Genomic DNA, 20,614 nt, shown 5'->3' with positions numbered 1-20,614 from the left:
AGTTCTCTTTTTGATCATATAGAAGTCAGCATGTCTTCTATGGAAGCGTGTCATGCCCCAGAAATAAGCTATCCACAAGCACACAACGTGTCGCAACGCGGCATGTTGTAAGATTGCAGCTTGTAGCTTTTCTTTTTTTCAGTTATTAGTTACGCCATTTTAAGATGAAAGAGAATTTGTGGTCCAACTAGCAATCTTCCAGAAAACCCTAATGATCTTGGATAGTTCGACTGGCATCAATACCATTTTCGGGTTTCTGATCCGGTCTAACTTTACATCATCAGGAGGCTGGAACCCGACCGGAAACTCATGTGCAGTGCACCTCCAAAATGATTCCCCAATAATATTATAATCTTTTAGTTTATTTGATGTCCTACTTTTAGTTTAACTCGTGGTGCGTCTAGCGAGACTAAACTAATTCCTTTGCATTATGTGGGGAACAAAAACAATGCGATGCCCACCGAAACCCGATTCTTTTTTCCCCCTTTCTTCTAAACCGGATCAACCGGATCACACAGGTGACGCGAGGTTAGCATCCGACCAGAGACCGGGAGGTCGGTTCGGGATAGATTAGTACTTGGCCTCAAGGGGTGTCGCGCAAAATTCAGGGCCCTGGGTTCAAGGATTCCCTGCGGGCCCCACATGAATGTTCTTCATGGGGGGGGGGGGGTTAACCCATTTAGACTGTGAACGCATTATTACGCATTATTGTGTGCTTTAACTATTGAAAAATAGCAGATATACAAGCTCACAGCGCAGCACTGAGTGTAGATCTGCTATTTTTGGAAAATCGTGAACATTTGTGCAAGTCTTTGAATATTTCAAATCCTTCTAAGGTTTTTTTTGAAACAACCTGTTTCCCATCTCAAGATATTTAGTTCCAGGGACCCCCAGAAGCAAAATTTGAGTTACAACTGTTCGGGTTAAAAAATACATTTATTCAAAGATGTGCACACATTTTCACGACTTTTCAAAAATCTCAGATCTACAAGCTCTCAGTGTGGCACCGAGTGCCGCGCTTGAGCTTGTAGATCTGCTATTGTTCAATAGCTAAATAATTAAGGCCGCTCCACCTTGGGCCCTAGTAACTCTGGGACTGCCCATAAGTCCGAAGTTTCATTAGGCCGAAAGGTTCATTAGTCTGAATTTAGTTAGGGTTACTGAGGTTAACGTTGGGGTTAGAGTTAGGCATAGTATTCTTAACAAATTCGGACTAATGAATCTTCGGACTAATGAACCTTCGGACCAAAGCCATGGCACCGGGTCAGTCGCACTTTTCCCCCCCTTGTGACGCCCCTGACTTGGCCTAACAAAAACCTTCAGTCGTGAGATTGTAGTTTTGCTTCAATCCATGCATTGTTCTCCCTCCTCCTCTCCAGAACCTGAACCAGAACCCCAGGACCCTGCTGCCCAAGTTCTTTGGCCTCTACTGCGTCCAGTCCGGGGGGAAGAACATCAGGATCGTGGTGATGAACAACGTGCTGCCGCGCGCCGTGCGCATGCACCTCAAGTTTGACCTGAAGGGCTCCACCTACAAGAGGCGGGCCTCCAAGAAGGAGAGGGAGAAGACGCGGCCCACCTTCAAGGACCTGGACTTCCTGAACGAGGCCCCCGACGGCCTCAGCATGGACCAGGACACGTGCAACGCCCTGCTGAAGACCCTGCAGAGAGACCTGCTGGTGAGAGAGAGACGGAGAGAGAGGAAGGGGACTTTTTTTTTTTTTTTTTTTCAATGTTTCATGTCAAGCATACACTACGGTATATTGTTGAAGTGACCATTTCCCAGTGGTCAAAGTGATGTCGCTGGGGGCCCCCTGGAACCCCCTCAATGACCCCCGGACCCCCACTTTGTGAACCACTGCTAGCTATAGAAGAGTAGGGAGACCAATTCAAATCACTGCCGATGTACTCGCTGTAGTATTATGTATGTAAGGGATAACGTCTGGTTCAGTGGTCGTTATCAAGAAATCCAAATCCAAATTTGTATTTATCGATAACGACCGCTGAGCCAGACGTTATCCTGCGTATTACACGGCTACTTAATAAATACAATAATTTGACTCAAAACTAGGAAAAAAACGAAGTATTTCCTTGCAGTGAAATTATTCCACAAGAGCTGCACTGGGCGTTCCCCCAGCGCAAAAAAAAACGGTCGCCTCGGAAAACACAAGGAAGTTGATCAAATAGAATCCATTTTATGTTACTGCATCGTCTATTTCTCGCTTCAAATATTTTTAAAAACATTCTTGAGAGCAACGTGTAGTTGTAAATGACACTGTGTGTTTGTTTACATGGCTGTCATGTTGGATATGGCATAAAATTCAGGCAGTGCAGCAGGTGCTCTGAGCCTTTGATTAGGCGTCGGTCTGATATAGACTGGAGCGGAGCTGTTATCAAGAAATAACACACCGCTGATTTCAGCGATTGACCAATCAGAATCAAGCATTCAACCAAGTAGTAAGACGTAAGGGATAATGAATGGCTCTGACATGTTGGCTACAGCACAAGATTCACGCAGCTAGTGCAGCTTGACTGCAGCAGGTGCTTTGAGTCTTTGATTAGCAGCGGTCTGTTATAGAGCGGAGCGGTCTGTTATCCAGAAATATCAGACCTCTGATTTCAGCGATTGACCAATCAGAATCAAGCATTCAGACAAGCCGGGTAATAAATTGTGTTAACATACTCTATCTACCACAGTGGTTTTCTCTCATAGAGTTATAATAAGTGTTTTCTCACTCTGTTGACAAATTGAATACAACGGCCACACTGGAAAAGTATCCCTAGACACATTCTGCTTAGGAAACGGCAAGAGAGAAGCGTAGGCTAGCATTTAGATGCCATGAATGATTAATAAGCCACCTTTTGAAGGATATAACATTTCAAATAAGAAATGGAGTGAAATACAATAGTTGCATTTAGGCCTGTAGAGCCTCCTGAGCATAATCTTACTACTATAATTAGAGGCCTCGCCCTTTCCGTTGTCAGGGGATGGAACACTGAAATGCAACTGAGTTTTCGCCCACAATATTCCCCAGTGGTCTGGCCATGGTATAGGCTATCTTTCACGCTTTCAATAGACTTGCATGACATATATTTATACTAATTATTTTTAGCTACATTTTAAATGGTCAAATGTTGGCAGCAGATTTTAGCAGTTAATTCAATGGATTTATTTTCTTCCTGTAACCTTTTCTGACCCCAAAAGTCCATTGAGTTCAATGGAAGAGTAGTGAAGTCAATGGAAGTGGTGTAGGCTTGAGGATTGGTTAAGGTTGCCCCCCTAAGAACAGTTATATCAGCATGCCCATACTTGTACACCGCTGTGTACTCTAGATGTGAGCGCCTGCAAAGCAGGAGCGAACCTCCAGTTATTTTATACTGTGGCATTAACATTATTGTATGTGCTGTGCATCATCAGGTCCTAGATAGTTTTAAGTTCATGGACCACGTTAAACATGAATGTCTGCCGTGCCTGGTCAGGTCCTGGAGAGTTTTAAGATCATGGACTACAGTCTGCTGCTGGGCGTTCACAACAAGACACAGGCGCAGAGGGAGCAGCAGTCCCAGGGTTCGCCTGCAGGGGGAGGAGGAGGCGACGAGAAGAAGCCGGCCGCGCAGAGGTCCTTGTACTCCACGGCCATGGAGTCCATTCAGGGCGGCTCCGCCTGCCGAGAGTCCCAGGACCACGACGACACGTAAGTCTGGCAGGGTTAAAAGACCACTTAAAAACTTGCAGACGAGGTCAACATGCTCTGTTGTGAGCTTGTAGATCAGCTACTTGTGCTATCTAACTATTAATCCACCGAATGTCTGCCTGTCTGATGTCTGTCTGATATGCCCGTATGGCATATCAGACGGTGAACGCCATAAAATGGATGCAGCAATCTCCATAAGGGTGTGAAAGGAACGCAGACGGACGGTTACAACAGGTATTGCACAACTGGGTGGGGCATTCATTTCCCTCTTGCATCGTTCCTTGCATCGTTCTAGAGCTAGGCCGGTGCCCGCTCTAGTTTACTAAAAAGGCTGAAAATCTGAAGTAGTGCTAAAGTGGTCAATGTATGGAGCACAGTTGTAACCATGTATGTACTGGTCACACTTCAGGTAGGAAACATGCAGAATGTGAGTTTACGTAAGCCTAAGTAACAGAAACTGGGTTAAACAGGTGTGTGTGTGTGTGTGTGTGTGTGTGAGAGCTTGTAGAAATAGGTTAAATTGGCACATAAGATTGTCTTTCCCTGTGTGCAGGATGGGAGGCATTCCCGCTGTGGGAGGGAAGGGAGAGCGCCTCCTGCTGTTCATCGGACTAATCGACATCCTGCAGTCCTACAGGTAGACATGAACCACCCTCATTTTGAAACAACCCTGAATTCCACAGACTGGAGGCTCTAAATAGCAAATATAGCTGCGAGCTTGTAGATCTGCTATTTTTGAAGTCTTTGAATATTTCAAATCCTTCTAAGGTTTTTTGAAAAACCTATGTTTCTATGTCAGTGGTGCTCATACCTTTTCATGTGAAGGACCCCCAAAATGATATGTATTTGGCCACGGAACCCATAGATATATATAAAGGCTAGATAGCTCACGCCCGCTGTTGGCCAATGGGGACTGACGACGCTACAGGTCGGCCATCTTGGGACAGGACCGATCGCCCAGTTTAACATTCATTTCTATAGTGCATGAACTATTTAAATGACCAGAGCTTGCTCAATTTTCAACCTATTTTGAAACGGATTGGTTTGTTATAAACCTAAGAAACGTAGCTACGTTACTGTATACTTAGAATAATTATAACCATGGATTTCCATATGAAATAACATTAAGTATATAGGTAAAGTAAAGCAATTAGCTATACACACTGTATTTATATTGTTGCGACCGTCAGGGAGCAGTTTACTATGAAAACCTCCACCGGCCGTCCGTCCGTCCGTCCGTCCGTCCGTCCGTCCGTCACACGTCACACGTGACCATCAACAAACGTCACACCTTTGTTGATGTTTAAATCGAAGAGTCTTGGTCAAATACTTCTGTTGGTTTCTGCACTGATCATTTATACAATTCAGCTGTGTTTGCTCGTGTCATCATGATGAGGTCATAAATCAGCCATGCCCAAATATAGATTTTACGGGTTTACATGCTTACTCAGTTATTCGTTATGTGAAAGTCCTATGACGTCTATGATATCTGACATCATCATACATACATTCCCTTTTATGCCCATAAATGGAGATCCCCTCTGTAGAACCAGCCACTGACATCACTGTAATGTCAGGGGAACCAAATCCCTTTTATGCCCATATATGGAGATCCCTGTGATGCCAGGGGAACCAAATCCCTTTTATGCCCATATATGGAGATATGGAGATCCCCGTGTTGCCAGGGTAACCAAATCCATTTTATGCCCATATATGGAGATCCCTGTGATGCCAGGGGAACCAAATCCCTTTTACGCCCATATATGGAGATCCCTTATGTCATCAATATTAAGCCCATATCTGTGAATATCTTTGGGTACCAGATGTCTCCATATATGGTTAAATGGTCCGATATACATCACTGGCCAGAAGACCAAGAAATGGTGCAACCTCGCCCTTTGCTTTTCTCCCTTAGGCATCTTACTGGTAGGTAGTTTAATGAGGAATGCAGTATGGTGGTAGGTAGGTAGTTATGGCCTTTGATGTAAGATTTTCACTTTCTAGGATAACTATATTTGCTATTCCCAGATGATGCCCTTTTAGGGTACCCCTCATGCCCATATATGGAGATCCCCAGGCTTTACTAATTAACATAAGTTTTATGCCCATATATGGAGATCATTGTCCCAATGTCATCAGATATATGGGCATAAATGGACACAGGCAAACTAGATGGGCTGTATGGATATCCAGATGTGTGATGTAAGTGTTTTATTCCAAATGTGGCACCCCACAGACATATTTCCAGAAACAAAATCCCTTTCATGCCCATATATGGAGATTTCTGATGTCATCAATCCCAGGCCCTGTAAAAAACATGGTTGCTATGGTAAACAGTTGGTTGCTAGGGTAAACAGTTGGTTGCTAGGGTAAGAAAACATGGTTGCTATGGTAAACAATTGGTTGCTAGGGTAAACAGTTGGTTGCTAGGGTAAAAAAAACATGGTTGCTGTGGTAAAAAGTTGGTTGCTAGGGTAAACAGTTGGTTGCTAAGGTAAAAAACATGGTTGCTATGGTAAACAGTTGGTTAGTAGGGTAAACCTTCAATGATTTTGACATCTTGTTACTAATCTGTCGGTAGATAATGCCGGTCTTATATAAGGGTCATTTGTGTACGGTGTGATGTCATACTGATGTCAGCAGTGTGACAGGAGATAAGCGACCAACGGTCGCTTATCTCCCGATTAGGGAGTCTTACTGGTAAATATAACATGTAATAGTTCCATTATTAGTAATATTTATATTATTTAATACATTATGTATTAAATGTATCAATGTATTTATTTAATATAAAAAACTGTCTCATTTGGCTTATATTTATTTCATATAAAATAGTCTCATGTTGCCATTCTGTAAAATATGAGATTAGAGATGGGGCTTCAAGGTTATTTTATTAAGGACATAACAAAACCAAATAAACCTCTTTTTTAACTAAAATAATACATTTTATTTCAGCACTGCAACTGCAAGTCATTTCCCAATCAGTAACATGACCAATCCTCCCCTCCCTCTGAAATCAGACCACTAACAGCTAGACGAGTACATACATAATATATACCAACTATAGTCATAACAGCAATAATCATGATATATAATAATCTTTTTTTTTTTGTGTTAAACCCCATGCTGCACAGGTAGCTTTTGGTGGCCCTTGATATTGAAGTAGGCTACATGCAGTACACCTGTTTGAAGGTTCAATGGACCAATATTGTATTGAACAGCTCAACAATGATCAATGAGGTTGGGGGTTAGACTGGAACTGTTGGGGGCTGTTGAGAGGGCGGTGGTGTGGCAGTGTAGAGAGACAGACAGGATTTACCATCATCAAGTATACCTGTAGCATTAACTGAATAGCAAAATCACAGTGGGTTCCTTTTCTCAGATGGCATTCAGTGCACTACTCATGGGCTCATACGTTCTTGCTTGGAGTCAACTTTAAATGTAAAGCCTAAAAAGGAGGTAAACCAGACTCAAATACATTCATTGGGGGAAAAATGACCCATTATTTAACATCTGCATTACTTACAAGAAGACTACACAATTATAGAATGTAGAAGAATGTTTTATTTGATCATTGTTTGCCTGTTATCTCTCCTATGGTACCAGATCAATACAGCATGGAATTGTGGATGAAATGTTTCCATACATATATATATATATATATATATATATATATATATATACACACATATATATATATATATATATATATATATATATATATATACAGTATAAACCACTGAGGAACATTGGCTCGAAGCCAAAATTAGGCTTCCGTATGTGCACACAGAGTTTGAGCGAATGGCCTTTAAAAAGGACTGTTTTGGGTAGTCATTTTAGCAATATGGTGCAGCCTCAGCTTAAAAAACAGGGACATAACTAACTTCATCAGTGTATGGTGGTGACTGTCAATGCCTGAGCAAAAACACATCCTCTGAACCTATCCTCCTATCCTATGGGCTGTTTTCATCTGGATTCTGCAGATGCCTGGCGAACGACCCACTCTGCTGCCTTCACCATGCCTTCAGAACAGATGGTATCACCAGACCTCCATTGCTTTTCAGGGTCAGCAGGTGGTAGCTCTTGTCCTTACAGGCAGATTCAGCATCGGTCACAAGGCTGGCCCGGCAGACATCACAGGACAGCTTCTTCAAAGAGCGTCGCACAACAAATCCTGAAATTAGCAGTAGACAGATTATTATAATATTATTAATATTATTATTACCCCAATAAATTTACCCCCATTGATTCCGGAAGGGGACCCAAATGCATTCGTCCCCATCCGGAATCAATGGAGGTAAATTTACTATAATCATTTTTTTGTGAAGAATGTGACAAACACAAAAAGAAATTATTGAACTCAAGTCTCCATGGTGTGAATAATCTATATAAAAAAAGTCGTTTTGGGGGTGAACTACTCCTTTAAGGATTTATGTAGGATGTATGTAGGCCTATATACACTATGTATGTATGCATGTATGCATTAGCCTATGCAAACTTTGAGAATAAGACAACCACAATAAAAGAGTTAAAAAGTGTGTAAACAGGTGGTAGAAATATTTCTAAAAGCCAGGGTCAACAACACTCTTGCAATGTTATTATCTCACAGCCCTGTTGTTCCTGTGAAGCAGAACTTGTATTGTACATAATGATTATCCTAATTATAATATAATATTGTCATATTTGTGGCAGGTGATCCCACAGGTTCCATTTGGATAGGCCTACTCCTTTCATTGGAGCAGCCATAGGCATTAGGCAGCAAAACAATCAGGCATCTTCACAACAGACTTAAGTTCACATACAGTAGCCTAGGCCTATTTCTGTAAACAAAAAGCCAGCAATTCCCTGTATCAATGTATCTAAATGTAAGATATTTTTAACAAACCAAACCGCTTGGAAATAATGTAATTCTGCCTCTCCCACCATTGTAACTTTGCTGTCAACTTTGTAATAAGATATAGGTCTAGCTCACACTCACAGCCTCTTTCTTGTCTCTTAGCCTGCAGCTAAAAAATACAACAATATCCACACAAAGAAATGTAATTTAGACAAAAGATTAGTTGTCATGAAATCGTTATTGGTCTCAGGAAAACCTGATAATATTTGAAAATCTCGATTGTTGTCTTGATGAACTTGTGCAAGCAGCCATGTCACTTAACTATGCTGCATGCTCTTTTTTCGAAATGAAAAGCTTCAATTTCAACATGTCAACCAGCCTGAGCTCATAGCCACGCTAATAATGTTTGTAATAATCCAAACCGTTAGTAAATCGGTCAAGATTTCAGAGAGTAAAGAGTATTTAAGTGTGCAGATCACTCACCTTACAGGCACAATACAACGGCAGGACGCGGGGGATGGTCCTGTCCTAAGATGGCCGCCAGTGAACGACGCCGCCGACTCCGCCTTGCGCCATCTAGCCTTCTTATATATATCTATGACGGAACCCATCTCAGAAGCAACATTTGAGTTACACATTCTTGCTTAAAAAATACATCTACAAGATCTACAAGCTTTGCAGCGTGGCACCGAGTGCCACGCTGTGAGCTTGTATATCTGCTGTTGTTCAATAGCTAAGGCCCCTCCACCTTGGGCCCTAGTAACCCAGTCCCGCTCCCCCCCCCCCCCCCTTGTGACCCGCCTGTCTGTGATATCCTCTGGCTATACTCTGGGTGTCCCCTGCTCACTCAGCTGATGTCTGTGTGCCCCACAGGATGATTAAGAAACTGGAACACTCGTGGAAGTCGCTCATCCATGACGGAGTGAGTAAATGTAACAAAGTATTCAACCCCAGTACTTGAGTGAAAGTATGCTCCTGGTCAAATGTTGCTACTCAACACATGGTCACGAGAACAAAGGCAGAGTTGTGCTGCTGATTGATTGATGGATTGATTGATTGATTGATTGATTGATTGATGTATAAAATGTATGTATAAAAGAGATGGGAAATTGTTAAAGTAGTTGAGATAAAGTGTTGGAGTACTTGCCTTTAAAAGTATTCAAAAGTACATGCTTTAAAAGAATAGGTATTCAAATTAAAGTGTGCATTTTCATTCTTAGTGTTAATCAATTGCTTGACATGCTATTGTATTTGTACATACTGTATGGGCCAACTGAGGTATCATTCTGGCTGTAATGTGAGCCATAGTGATTTCCATACAGCTGAAACATTAATGCAAACTGTTGTGACAAGACAAATGTTCAAAGCCATAACAGTTGTCATGTTTGCAGGTGCATGTTGACCCAGTTGGCCTGTCAGCAGGTCCGCTGTAGGCTCGCACAGCAATAATCCATCATGTACAGTTAGTGTACGCAGCAAGCAGTCACCTTCTCTCTCTGTCTCACCCTCTGTCTGGGGGTGAAAAATGAACACTTTCACAGCTGTAGAACTGAATAAATGTCTGTCTCTCTCTCTCTCTCTCTCTCTCTCTCTCTCTCTCTCTCTCTCTCTCTCTCTCTCTCTCTCTCTCTCTCCCCTCCTATCCTATCTCAGGATACCGTGTCAGTTCACAGACCTAGTTTTTATGCTGAGAGGTTCTACAAATTCTGCAGCACGATCGTCTTCAGGAAAAGCTGCTGTGAGTACACATACTCATGCACACACGTCACACGCGCACGTGCGAACACACACACACACACACACACACACACACACGCATGCACACACGCACACACACACACACACACACACACACACACACACACACACACACACACACACACACACACACACACACGCACACACATGCACAATGTAAAACCTAGTTCAGACCAAAGATTTGTGATAAATGGTAAATGGTGCATTTATATAGCGCTTTTATCCAAGGCGCTTTACATAGATTGTGCATTACATTCACCCATTCACGCACACATTCATACACCGGTGGCGGAGGAAACCATGCAAGGCACCAACCTACTCACCGGGAGCAACTAGGGGTTCAGAGTCTTGCTCAAGGACTCTTTGACGTAACTCAGGGGGAGCCCGGATTCGAACTGGGAACCCTTCGTGCTCTAATAACGGTTTCTCTACCCCTGAGCTATGCCGCCCCTGATAGCCGAGTTGCAACTTGCAACCAGAAAGCCCAATAACCAATTATTGCCACAGTCCCTCCGGGATATGGGATACAAATAGCAGTCGGGCCCCTCCCTAAAACTAGACAGTGAGACTGCGGTCTAAAAGGATAACACAGGATCCATTGTGCTTCATCGTATACTCTATCCACCAATACAATACAATACAATACAATACAATACAATACAAACATATTGGGATAAAAGTCAGTAGAATCATAAAAAATGTAGACAGAAAGTAGAGGATTCTGCTATTCAGGTTGATTTATGTCCACTTGTATTCTGAGAACGGGAATTATTTGTGAGTTTGTGTCGAAAAATCACAACTCTCCATCGATTAAAAACAATTCCAACATTTTTCAAAAGTATTTCATAAATAGAATCTAATAATTGCAATAAATCCATAAATGAAACGTTTATGAAGTAGCGAAGTGTCGCGTTGTGAGCTTGTAAGATCTGCTGTTTTCACTAGTTTGGGTCCCGGGCAAACGTCTCATTTCTCTTTTGGGTCTCGAGCTAAAAGGTTTGGGAACGACTGCTTTGTCTACCTGACAAGGTACTACATCAAAAAAGTAATCGATAGAATAATGTCTTTAGAAAGTGAACGGATTGTTGCAACTCGTGCTCTCCTCTTGCAGCGCTGCGGTCCTCTCCGTCCAAGAGGGGGCGTGGGCCCAGGAACAGTGTTCATTCGGCGGGGCCGTCTGGCAGCCAGCTGCCCTCGGTCAGCGAGGAGGACCAGGACAACCTTGACAACCTGAGAGGAGCTCGCGGCTGCCCCCTGCTGGAGAACGACGGTACTGCTTTACCACTGTTTAATTGCGACACCATGTGATGGACAACTGCTCTGAGCGTCGCTCTCACACAGACGCTCCGCGTCCGGTGGCATATCAACCTGCCGGCCTCCTGTCACTCGATAATGACCGCTGAGCGAGATGTTATCCCTTACATAATGACTCTAGTCGAAGTTAAAGGACATTGGCGACGCCAAGTTGGAATCAAGTCAAATGAATTTGAAATGTCGAACTGATTTTCACCCTAGCCGTGAGGATATTACAAGAAGATATTTAAAGCAAGTAATCGAGAAAACCCTTAGATTGTATTGATAATATAACAATCTTTAAAACCTTGACAAATGAGTGTTCGTTGTGATAAATAGGGACTTTTAAATATATTGATCCAAGCCGGAACACAATCGATTGATTGATTGATTGATTGATTGACGCGTGTCAATCAATCATGTTTTTGTGAGGGTATCAAGCAAACTCCACACAGAAAGGCCCTATCGTCAACCCCGCCTAGGGTGTGGGCGCTGATGACGCGGAGGGAGGAACACGGCCCCAGCGCCCACAGCGTCCCCCGGCGGGAATCGAACACAGGACCTTCTAGCTGTGAGGCGAATCGCTAACCACTGCGCCACCGTGCCCCCCAAAGAATTGTTATTTTGATCAACGTTTGCCTGTCATCTCTCCTATGGTACCATATCAATACCGAATGGAATTGTGGACAAAATCGTATCCAACGACAACACAATATTAGTCTAAATCTCATCAAATGGTGTTCCGTTGCTCAAATGCCGAATAAATAATGGTCCTTGATATGAAAAGGGTTGAGAACCACTGGCCTAGTTGCTTCTTTTGGGCTCCTTTTCGTGGACCTGGTTGCTTATTTCTCTGGCAGAATGTGGTCGACACTGATTAAACCCTGTGTTGTTTTCTCTCCTCTCCCCAGCCAAGGATCAGCCCTGCACGCCTCCGTCCCTTGAGGACGCCACCACGGCCTCCATCGCCACCACCCTGTCCTCCAACAACTCGTTACCCACAACCCCCTTCGACACGCCAGAGCACCCGCGCTACCGCAGGCAGCTGCACTCCCCGAGCATCGGCAGGTGAGCGTTGTGAACCTCGCAGACAACGTCTCCAAAAAAACATACCGTATGAAGGTTCTCAACCTGTTTAATTTCAAGGACAAGCTCACAAAGCTTGTAGATCGGCTGTTTTTGGCGTAAGAGGTTTAGTGTAGGAGGGAAAGAAAAGCAGACCAAAGTACATTTTCTAAGTATTGATATTTAAGTGTCGGAAAATATACTGTACGTTAACAAGAATCCAACACAACGCTACACATTGATAATGCTGTCAAACACGTCTAAACATAATTTTATACAATATGTAGTGGGGGTCCCTGCTTCATCTCTCTTTCAGCTAAGGGGTCCTTGGCCCCGAAAAACGGCCCTTGCTTTAGACCACAGGCCTCAATTTCTTATCATTATAAATCCTTTCTCTCTCTCTCTCTCTCTCTCTCTCTCTCTCTCTCTCTCTCTCTCTCTCTCTCTCTCTCTCTCTCTCTGCACTGTAAAATTATTCTTGTGTCCTGAGAGTTTACAAATGAAACCAAATGGACACATTATACTAGCCTCGCAACAGCCAGACTCTCCAAAAGGAGAGTCTGGGAGTTCCCCATAGACAATGCATTACGCGATGACGTAGTTACTTACTTTGACTGACAGGTCCATTCAGTAGTCATCAGCGCATCAAAACATCGTCGGGAGAACATCAAATACATCTTTTCCAGACAGAAATTCCAAAGGTGCAAACTGTTGTTCGTTTTTAAGTTATGAGATGCCGTTGATTTCAGATAAAACTTCGCTTAATGCAGCTTTTATTTGCGATTTGTGAACTCGCATCAGACATGGGGTCCGCCATGTTTGTTGTCAAAATGCGAGAGCTGTAGCAGCCGCTCGACCAATCAGGAGCGGTGTGAGGCGGGTTCGCTCGAAATGCAGCCTTTTGATTGGAAATTGAGAACCAAATTCTAATAAAGAGACTCGATGGGAGGGACACCAGACCGAGAAAGGAAGCACATTGGTGATGACGTAACTCGGGATGGCTTGCGAGGCTAACATTATACCACCACCGATGATATATCTGCATATTGTCAGTACTGCATTCTCTGATGTATGATTCATCCTGTTTTCACGAAACACCATGTGTTGTTTCTTATGTTTTTCTTTTCTTCATAATGCTGTGTTATCACGTCGACTACCAGATCCCAACAGGAAGTGGCTGACAGGCAGCAGACCATTACAGTCGAGGTGGAGCTCAGGTACACACACACGCACGCACGCACGCACGCACGCACACACACACACACACACACACACACACACACACACCCTGCCGCAGCCTCTCATCATCCATATCTCTGACCTGTGTGTGACAGCGTTGTGTCTTCTCTTGTCCCTCCTCTCCCCTCACAGCAAGGTCCCACAGCGCACGGAGCTCATGACCCAGATGACAGAAGGGACCGCGGCCCTCGGTGGCGCCCCTCATTCTCCTTATCCTCCTGCTCCTCTGCCCGCCGCCCCGGCCACCTCCGCCGCGTACTCGGCGCGTGCCTCCTCCACCCTTCATCCTCCCTCGGTAGCCTCCTCTTCCTCCTCTTCCTCCATCCCCACCTCACATCTCCACCCCTCCCTCCCTCCGTCCGCCCCCCCGCGGTCCCTCCCTCCTCCCCGCGTCCCCCCTGCCGCCGCCTCCCCCTCCACGCTCCCCCCTCCCCCGCCCGGCGCCCACTTCGCGCCCATCCACCCGGCGCTCTCCTCGCTCTCCTCCTCCACCACGCTGGTCTCCTCCTCCGGCGCCTCCTCCTCCCACTTCCCCTCCACCCCTCCCTCCTCCCTCCCGCCCAGCCCCCGCCCCCCGCCGCGCCGCCCGTCCAACCAGCTGTCTGCGTCCAGCAGCCACAACTCGCTGGAGGGGGAGGTGCAGCAGCAGGTGTCTGACATCTACTTTGTAAGTGTTGTGTCCTCCTGAAGCTGGGTTTTAGAGATGGGACGTTCGCCAACGAATCGAGTCTTTTGAACGGCTCTTTGAAATGAACGATGGGATCCGCTTCGCAGTAGCTGGGAGCCGTTCCTTTCTAATGAACAGTGGTGTCGTAAAAAGTACTCAAATTCTTTGCGTAAAAGTATCAATAGGCCTACTGCAATGTTGAAATACTCTGCCACAAGTAGAAGTTCGGCATTAAAATGTACTTGAGTGAAAGTACAAAAGTATTGGTATCACAATGTACTTAAAGTACCAAAAGTAGAAAGTACTCACATGCAGAATGTCCCATTTCACAAGTTTTCCAATGAATGTAGAAAATAGCAGATCTACAAGCTCACAATGCGTCGCAACGCAACGCATTGTGAGTTGGTAGATCGGCTATTTTCAAATGGCAGAAATGTATCTTTTGGCCAAAATAGGGTTGAAGTGATTTGCAATCATAATCAAAATCTACAAAGTAACCAGAAATGAGCCAGTCTTTTGAACGGCTCTTTGAAAGGAACGGATCCCAGAGATCACTCACTTCAAAGAGCCATAAATCCCATCTCTGCTGGGTTTATATCAGACTGATATCGCGGTCCCATCCTAATTCACAGTACACTTTAAAACAGAATAAGACATAATAAAGCCATAATAAGAAAAAATGTGTTGGTAATTGGAACTAATATGTTTTATTAGACAGAAACAAAGACAGAATAGCAGAAAGAGCGGATACATTCTCCGGCAGTTTGAACGGCAGTCGCACTGCATCACCGGCAATAGGACTGGCAGTTCGACCGGCAGTCCTGGCAGTAGGACTGGCGGCCGGTGCACGGTAAACTGCCGGTCCGTGCGGTGGTGGCTGCTGCGGCAGTTACCAGCGATGCAGGTCCTACCTACAGTTCCGTGCGGCGGCTGCCGGTCCTATCGCCGGATGCCGGTGCCAGAGAATGTATTCGCACATTCTGCTATTCTGTCTTTGTTTCTGTCTAATAAAACATATTAGTTCTAATTACCAACACATTATTTCTTATTATGGCTTTATTATGTCTTATTCTGTCTTAAAGTGTACTGTAAATTTGGATGGGACAGATATCGCTGCGTTTTTTTGGGGAGATTCGTCTGGTTTCCAGGCTAATGCGGTGGTCCTCGAATAGTGTCATGTCGACGACCCCCCATGATATGTTTTTGGCCCGCAGACCCCTGTTTGAAAAGGTTTTGTGACAGGGACCCCCGTAAAGGGCTGTTTTTTGATAGATTGAATACTTTATTGGTCAAAAAATGTTTCCTTTGTGGTCCAATGTATTCTTCTTAATTTGGATTACAGAGTCCACAACACAACTATAACAAAGACAACGATGAATGATACTGTATATTTATAGTTGTAGTCATTATTGTTATAGTGCTTGGTGTGAACGTCCCTTAAGACAGTGTTTCTCAAACTTTCAAATGTCAAGGGCTCCTCTTAACTCTGACAGTGTACAAATGGAACCAAATGAGTTACATATTTGTAAAGGTCAATTTAGACCCCTATAAAGGAACCTAGAGAATCCCTGAAATCCACTTAAAGAACCACTGCCTTAAGAGACGAGTTGTCCACCTGTTTTGGTCGAAAGTATCCCAAAAATACAACAGGGCTTATGTGTTAATATAGTGCCAATCCCGCGAAGACTCGTGAAAAGTACTCGAGTACCCGGAGTGCCAATCCCGAGTATACTCGTGAAAAGTAATATATTACTGTAACGGCGGATACATTACCGAGTACAATGGCCGGAGGTCCGGAGACGAAATCCGTCGCTGATTTCGCATCATCACGGCTCCACGAGCACAAAATAGTCCCATCCATAACATTGAGGTGGATGGCCGATCTCATCTTTAATGTCCATTATCTCAAAACTACACTTTAGAAGCTAGGATGGAGGCAGATGCTCGCTTATGTTATACATGTATAAAAGCTCCGGTCCGCCATTACACAACTCCACGTGGACAACGATCGGTTCCGGTGCAGGACGCGATGACGTCAGACCGGAAGTGTTTGCGCTGTGGACTTCTGGCCTTCAAAATAAGATAACGGGGGTGATGCCAACCTGAGACTGGCATCGTGGACTTTATAATCCGTTAATTTCATGGGCACTAAATGAGTTAAAACAGTTCCTCCTTTTGCTGAGGACCCCCCAGAACCCCCTCAAGGACCCCTGGGGGTCCCCGTACCTCAAGGCAACCAAACTACTAATGTGCCTAAGATTGGTGAACTTGTGTCATCTTAGATCAAATGACTTTACAGTAATTGGCGAGAAACTCTTATACTCTGCCTGAAACAGAAAATAATATTAACATGAAATTGGTTTTCACTGTTCCAAGGATGAAATAAGTAAACAGAATCATGTGGACATTTTAAACTGATGTCAACTGGTGTTATGGGATCAGGCGTGTTCTATGGAGTTAAGTTTGTTCCTTGCCCTCTCCCTCTCTCTCTCGCTTTCCCGCTCTCTCTCTCTCTCTCTCTCTCTCTCTCTCTCTCTCTCTCTCTCTCTCTCTGTGGTGTGGTTTTGCGGGGTGGTGGTCTCGTCTCCTGCAGGGGTCCAGTCAGGACAGCGTGGTAGAGTTGTGAGGGTGAGGGTCCAGGAGCATGTGGTTTTTGGTTGGGGTGTTGCTTCTGACCGTGTTGTTTCTGAAGCATGTTGGCCCATGTTGACGTGGCTTCTTGACATGATACCTCCACCATTATAGGCAGGGTGGTGTACTGTGTATCTGTGCTGCACAATGCATGACGATGCACCGTACTGTACCGTAAGACAGACACTATATCTGTCCATTTGCATTCATGCTCTCATGATCATTCCATGAAGACAGATTCATACTTTGCCGTACGACGACCGTACGCGTCGTAAATAGCGGATCTATAGAAGTTCACGACTCACAATGTGTTGTGAACTACTAGATCCTCTATTATTGGTACGTGGAAAGACGGAAGTATGAATCAGTTATATCTCGATCATTCTCTCCTTGTTTCTGTCATACTTACCACCAGACCATCTTATCTGTATTGCATGCTTTTCTTTTTTGGTTTGTTTGTGTGTTGCATAACAATATCTGTCATGGATTTTCATTCTTCTTTTCCTGTTTCTGTTTCTCTTTCCCATCCCTGCCCCTTCACTTCATCTGTTATCCACCTTTCCACATTTTATTTCATTTCCCTCCCTTCCTCAATTCCCCACACATTATTTGCAAATGTGTGTACGTACATCTACGTGTGTGTGTTTGTTTGTGTGTATGTGTGTGTGTTTGTGTTTGTGTTTGCTCATCAGTATGCAGATGGCAGATATTGGGTGTACTCTCCGGTTCTTGGTCGCCGTAAGCTAAACTGTAGCCCGAATGTAAGTGGCCACTGAGATAGACAGTTAGATCACGTGTACATGCTCCTACCATCACACACTGAAGCCTGAAATACTGTAGTTGGATGTGCAACATGTTGCGCACCAAAAGTAGCCTGATCTTATAAGTTCACTATTGTGAGCTTATAGATCGTTATAGAGCTTATAGAGCTGAGTAGGAATGGCAATGAACTGCTGCTGTGTCCACGACAAGCTAATCTCAAGATCATTATTATTATTTCCATTTTTGAAGCTCATGTCAGGCTGACATGAAACGGTGACATCTTTCATTCCCATAATAAATGCTCTACGCATTGCTGACCTCTCTCTGAGATGCAACTGTCTTAGTGACCATTCTATTTATTATGTTTTTGACCAGTCGAATAATCAGGAAGACTAAATGCTGAATGGACTTTCTCATACAATGGTGTCTCGCTAACATACAGAAAATACACAATCTACAAGCTCACTACGGCATCACAATTACTATCGTTCTTCATGTTTGATTGAATTGATTGGTTTGGTTAATTTTTGCACCCCTATCTGAGACGCTTGATAAATATGCGGCATTTGAACAGACTGTCCAGTACCCAGTAGGACTACACACAATACCGTAGTACAGTACAGGACCCTTATAAGATTATAACAAATGGAACTAAATGGACCCGTAAGGCTTTCAGAGTTACAGCCCTGTAAAGGGTCAATTTGGAACCGCCTCAAGGAACCTGATGGGTCCGTGCGTGGATCTCACTTTGAGAACCAAAGGTGTTTAGTTCCAGCATCACCCTGGAACTAAACACCTGGCATAGTATAACTAGGCCAGGGGTTCCCAAACCTTTTTGTCTCAGGGCACCCCATTATAATGTACACTCCCAGAACCTTATATTTATAGCATATCGTTGTTATGTCCAAAACCGTTTTGTATTTATCATCTATAAAATGTTCTAAACTAGTGAAAACAGCCGATCTACAAGCACACAACGCCTCGCATCGCGAGGCGTTGTGTGCTTGTAGATCGGCAACACTAGTTTTGTGTTGCGAGGAAAACATTGAGGTTCAGGCCAAAGGCGGTACTGCAGCTGAAATGCTCTGAGAGCCATTCAAAAATGAGAGAGGCTCTCTATTCAGGAGTGGTAATTTAGCCTCAAACCTTTTGAAAAACGTTTTTGGGACATAAACAATATGACATAAATACTTTTTAAATGCATGGTGTATCACCTTTAAAATGATACTAAATATTTTTTCAAGTGTCCAAATAAATTCCAAATATTATCAAATTATCTCGCGGCACCCCTGGACTGCCGTCGCGGCACCCCAGGGTGCCCCGTCACCCACTTTGAAAACCCCTGAAGGCTATACTAATACTATGCTGTGTAATTTAGTTTCCCATAATTCCTTAGAGCTTGTCCACTGCCACACTTCCATCTGGTGGCTTCCAGAGCCAACTGGCTTGTTTTGTGCACATAGCAAGGTTATTATAGCTTTGCATCTTTCACTAGTTTATATTTTTGACATCTTGCTTTTTTTACATGGGGTATTCTTCTGTTGCAACATGCAAAAACAAAATCAGAAAATGTACTGTGTAATGAAGCTACTAAGCTTTTGTATAAAAATGCATTTCCCCAGATTTTGGTTAGTTTTTTAAACACACATTTCAGTAAGTTTATCATTTAAATGTGTATTTCAGTTAACTGAAACAATGCATTTCTTTCCATATCTGGCGTTTATTGATTTCTTAGTTTTAACTAACTATAATAACCTTGGTCGCTGCAAGAAAACAAGAAAAGAAAGAAAAAAAAGTGTACATGAGAATACAGGGGAATAAAAGTGGCTCTTCTCCTCCCTGGCTGTCCCCTTGTGCTCTCTCTCTCTCTCTTCCCCATAACCCCCCCTGCTGGTACTGTGTGGTAACAGCAGACTGAGGAGGATCGGGGCTGGGTGTACTCTCCTCTGCACTGCGCCTCAGAGTCCACAAGGGGCAGCGATGGGGAGAGTGAGACAGTCAGTATACTGTATAATGAATCACTGTACAAACAAACACTCCATTAATTCACTAATTTAATCACTCATTCACTCCACTCACTACACTTACAATGGCTTGTTCTAATCTTACATTGGTTCTTTCTTTCTTTCTCGTCATTTCTCTCTTTCCACCTTTCGCTCACTATCTTCCATTCCTTTCATACTTTGTCTCCCATTCTCACTTTTGTGTCCCTTTTCCTTCCTCCTGATGTTCACTCTCTTGCCTTTGTTTCTTACATGTCTCTCTCTCTCCCCTCCCTTTGCTCTCTCTCTCCACAGTAAAAGGGTGTTGCTGTGTGCATAGTGTTTCCAACGGGACTGGGGAGGTTCCACTGCATGGCTGCAGTCGGCAGAGTCGTTGATTCTACACGGAACGCTGCTGGACATGTCAGTCAGGACGGCCTGTGCGTCTTCTGCCGCGTTTCTTCAACAATGTGGTGGAGGAGGCTCGCTTTGCCTGCTGCTGTGGCGAACAATAACGTCTAATTTATGCTTCCGACGCACAGCGGCGCAGTACGCTCCGAAAATAGCTGGCCTACGGTCTCAGAGCTCGCTGCGGACGCAACGTGTTCTGAGATTCTAGGCTGGCAAATTTTTCGGCGCATGGCTCCGTCATGTGATGAAGTATGGACCAGACTTCAAGATGAGA

The 20,614-nt window shown here is 44.1% G+C and overlaps 2 protein-coding genes across 5 annotated transcripts in view; both read left to right on the top strand.

The window, feature by feature from the left end:
- Positions 1-20,614, top strand: part of LOC308285974 (histone H1-like) — a gene marked incomplete at both ends in the record, with an annotated part of 402,459 nt that overhangs the window by 168,220 nt on the left and 213,625 nt on the right. The gene's annotated exons all lie outside the window — the stretch shown is intronic.
- The window catches only part of LOC308286063 (phosphatidylinositol 4-phosphate 5-kinase type-1 gamma-like), a gene marked incomplete at both ends in the record, with an annotated part of 78,531 nt that overhangs the window by 9,738 nt on the left and 48,179 nt on the right, over positions 1-20,614 (top strand). Inside the window, 12 exons of the mRNA XM_080727024.1 lie at positions 1,380-1,679; positions 3,481-3,695; positions 4,249-4,332; positions 9,406-9,454; positions 10,186-10,270; positions 11,402-11,560; positions 12,495-12,651; positions 13,809-13,865; positions 14,020-14,554; positions 17,878-17,946; positions 19,861-19,944; positions 20,270-20,352. Coding sequence (XP_080583150.1) covers positions 1,380-1,679; positions 3,481-3,695; positions 4,249-4,332; positions 9,406-9,454; positions 10,186-10,270; positions 11,402-11,560; positions 12,495-12,651; positions 13,809-13,865; positions 14,020-14,554; positions 17,878-17,946; positions 19,861-19,944; positions 20,270-20,352 — 1,877 coding nt within the window. The remainder of the gene's footprint in view (positions 1-1,379; positions 1,680-3,480; positions 3,696-4,248; positions 4,333-9,405; positions 9,455-10,185; positions 10,271-11,401; positions 11,561-12,494; positions 12,652-13,808; positions 13,866-14,019; positions 14,555-17,877; positions 17,947-19,860; positions 19,945-20,269; positions 20,353-20,614) is intronic.

This window comes from Nannobrachium achirus (assembly GCF_963921795.1).
Source record: "Nannobrachium achirus genome assembly, chromosome: 5".
Lineage (NCBI taxonomy): Eukaryota > Metazoa > Chordata > Actinopteri > Myctophiformes > Myctophidae > Nannobrachium > Nannobrachium achirus.
Note: the sequence above shows the minus strand (reverse complement) of the source record. Positions and strands in the feature narration are given on the sequence as shown.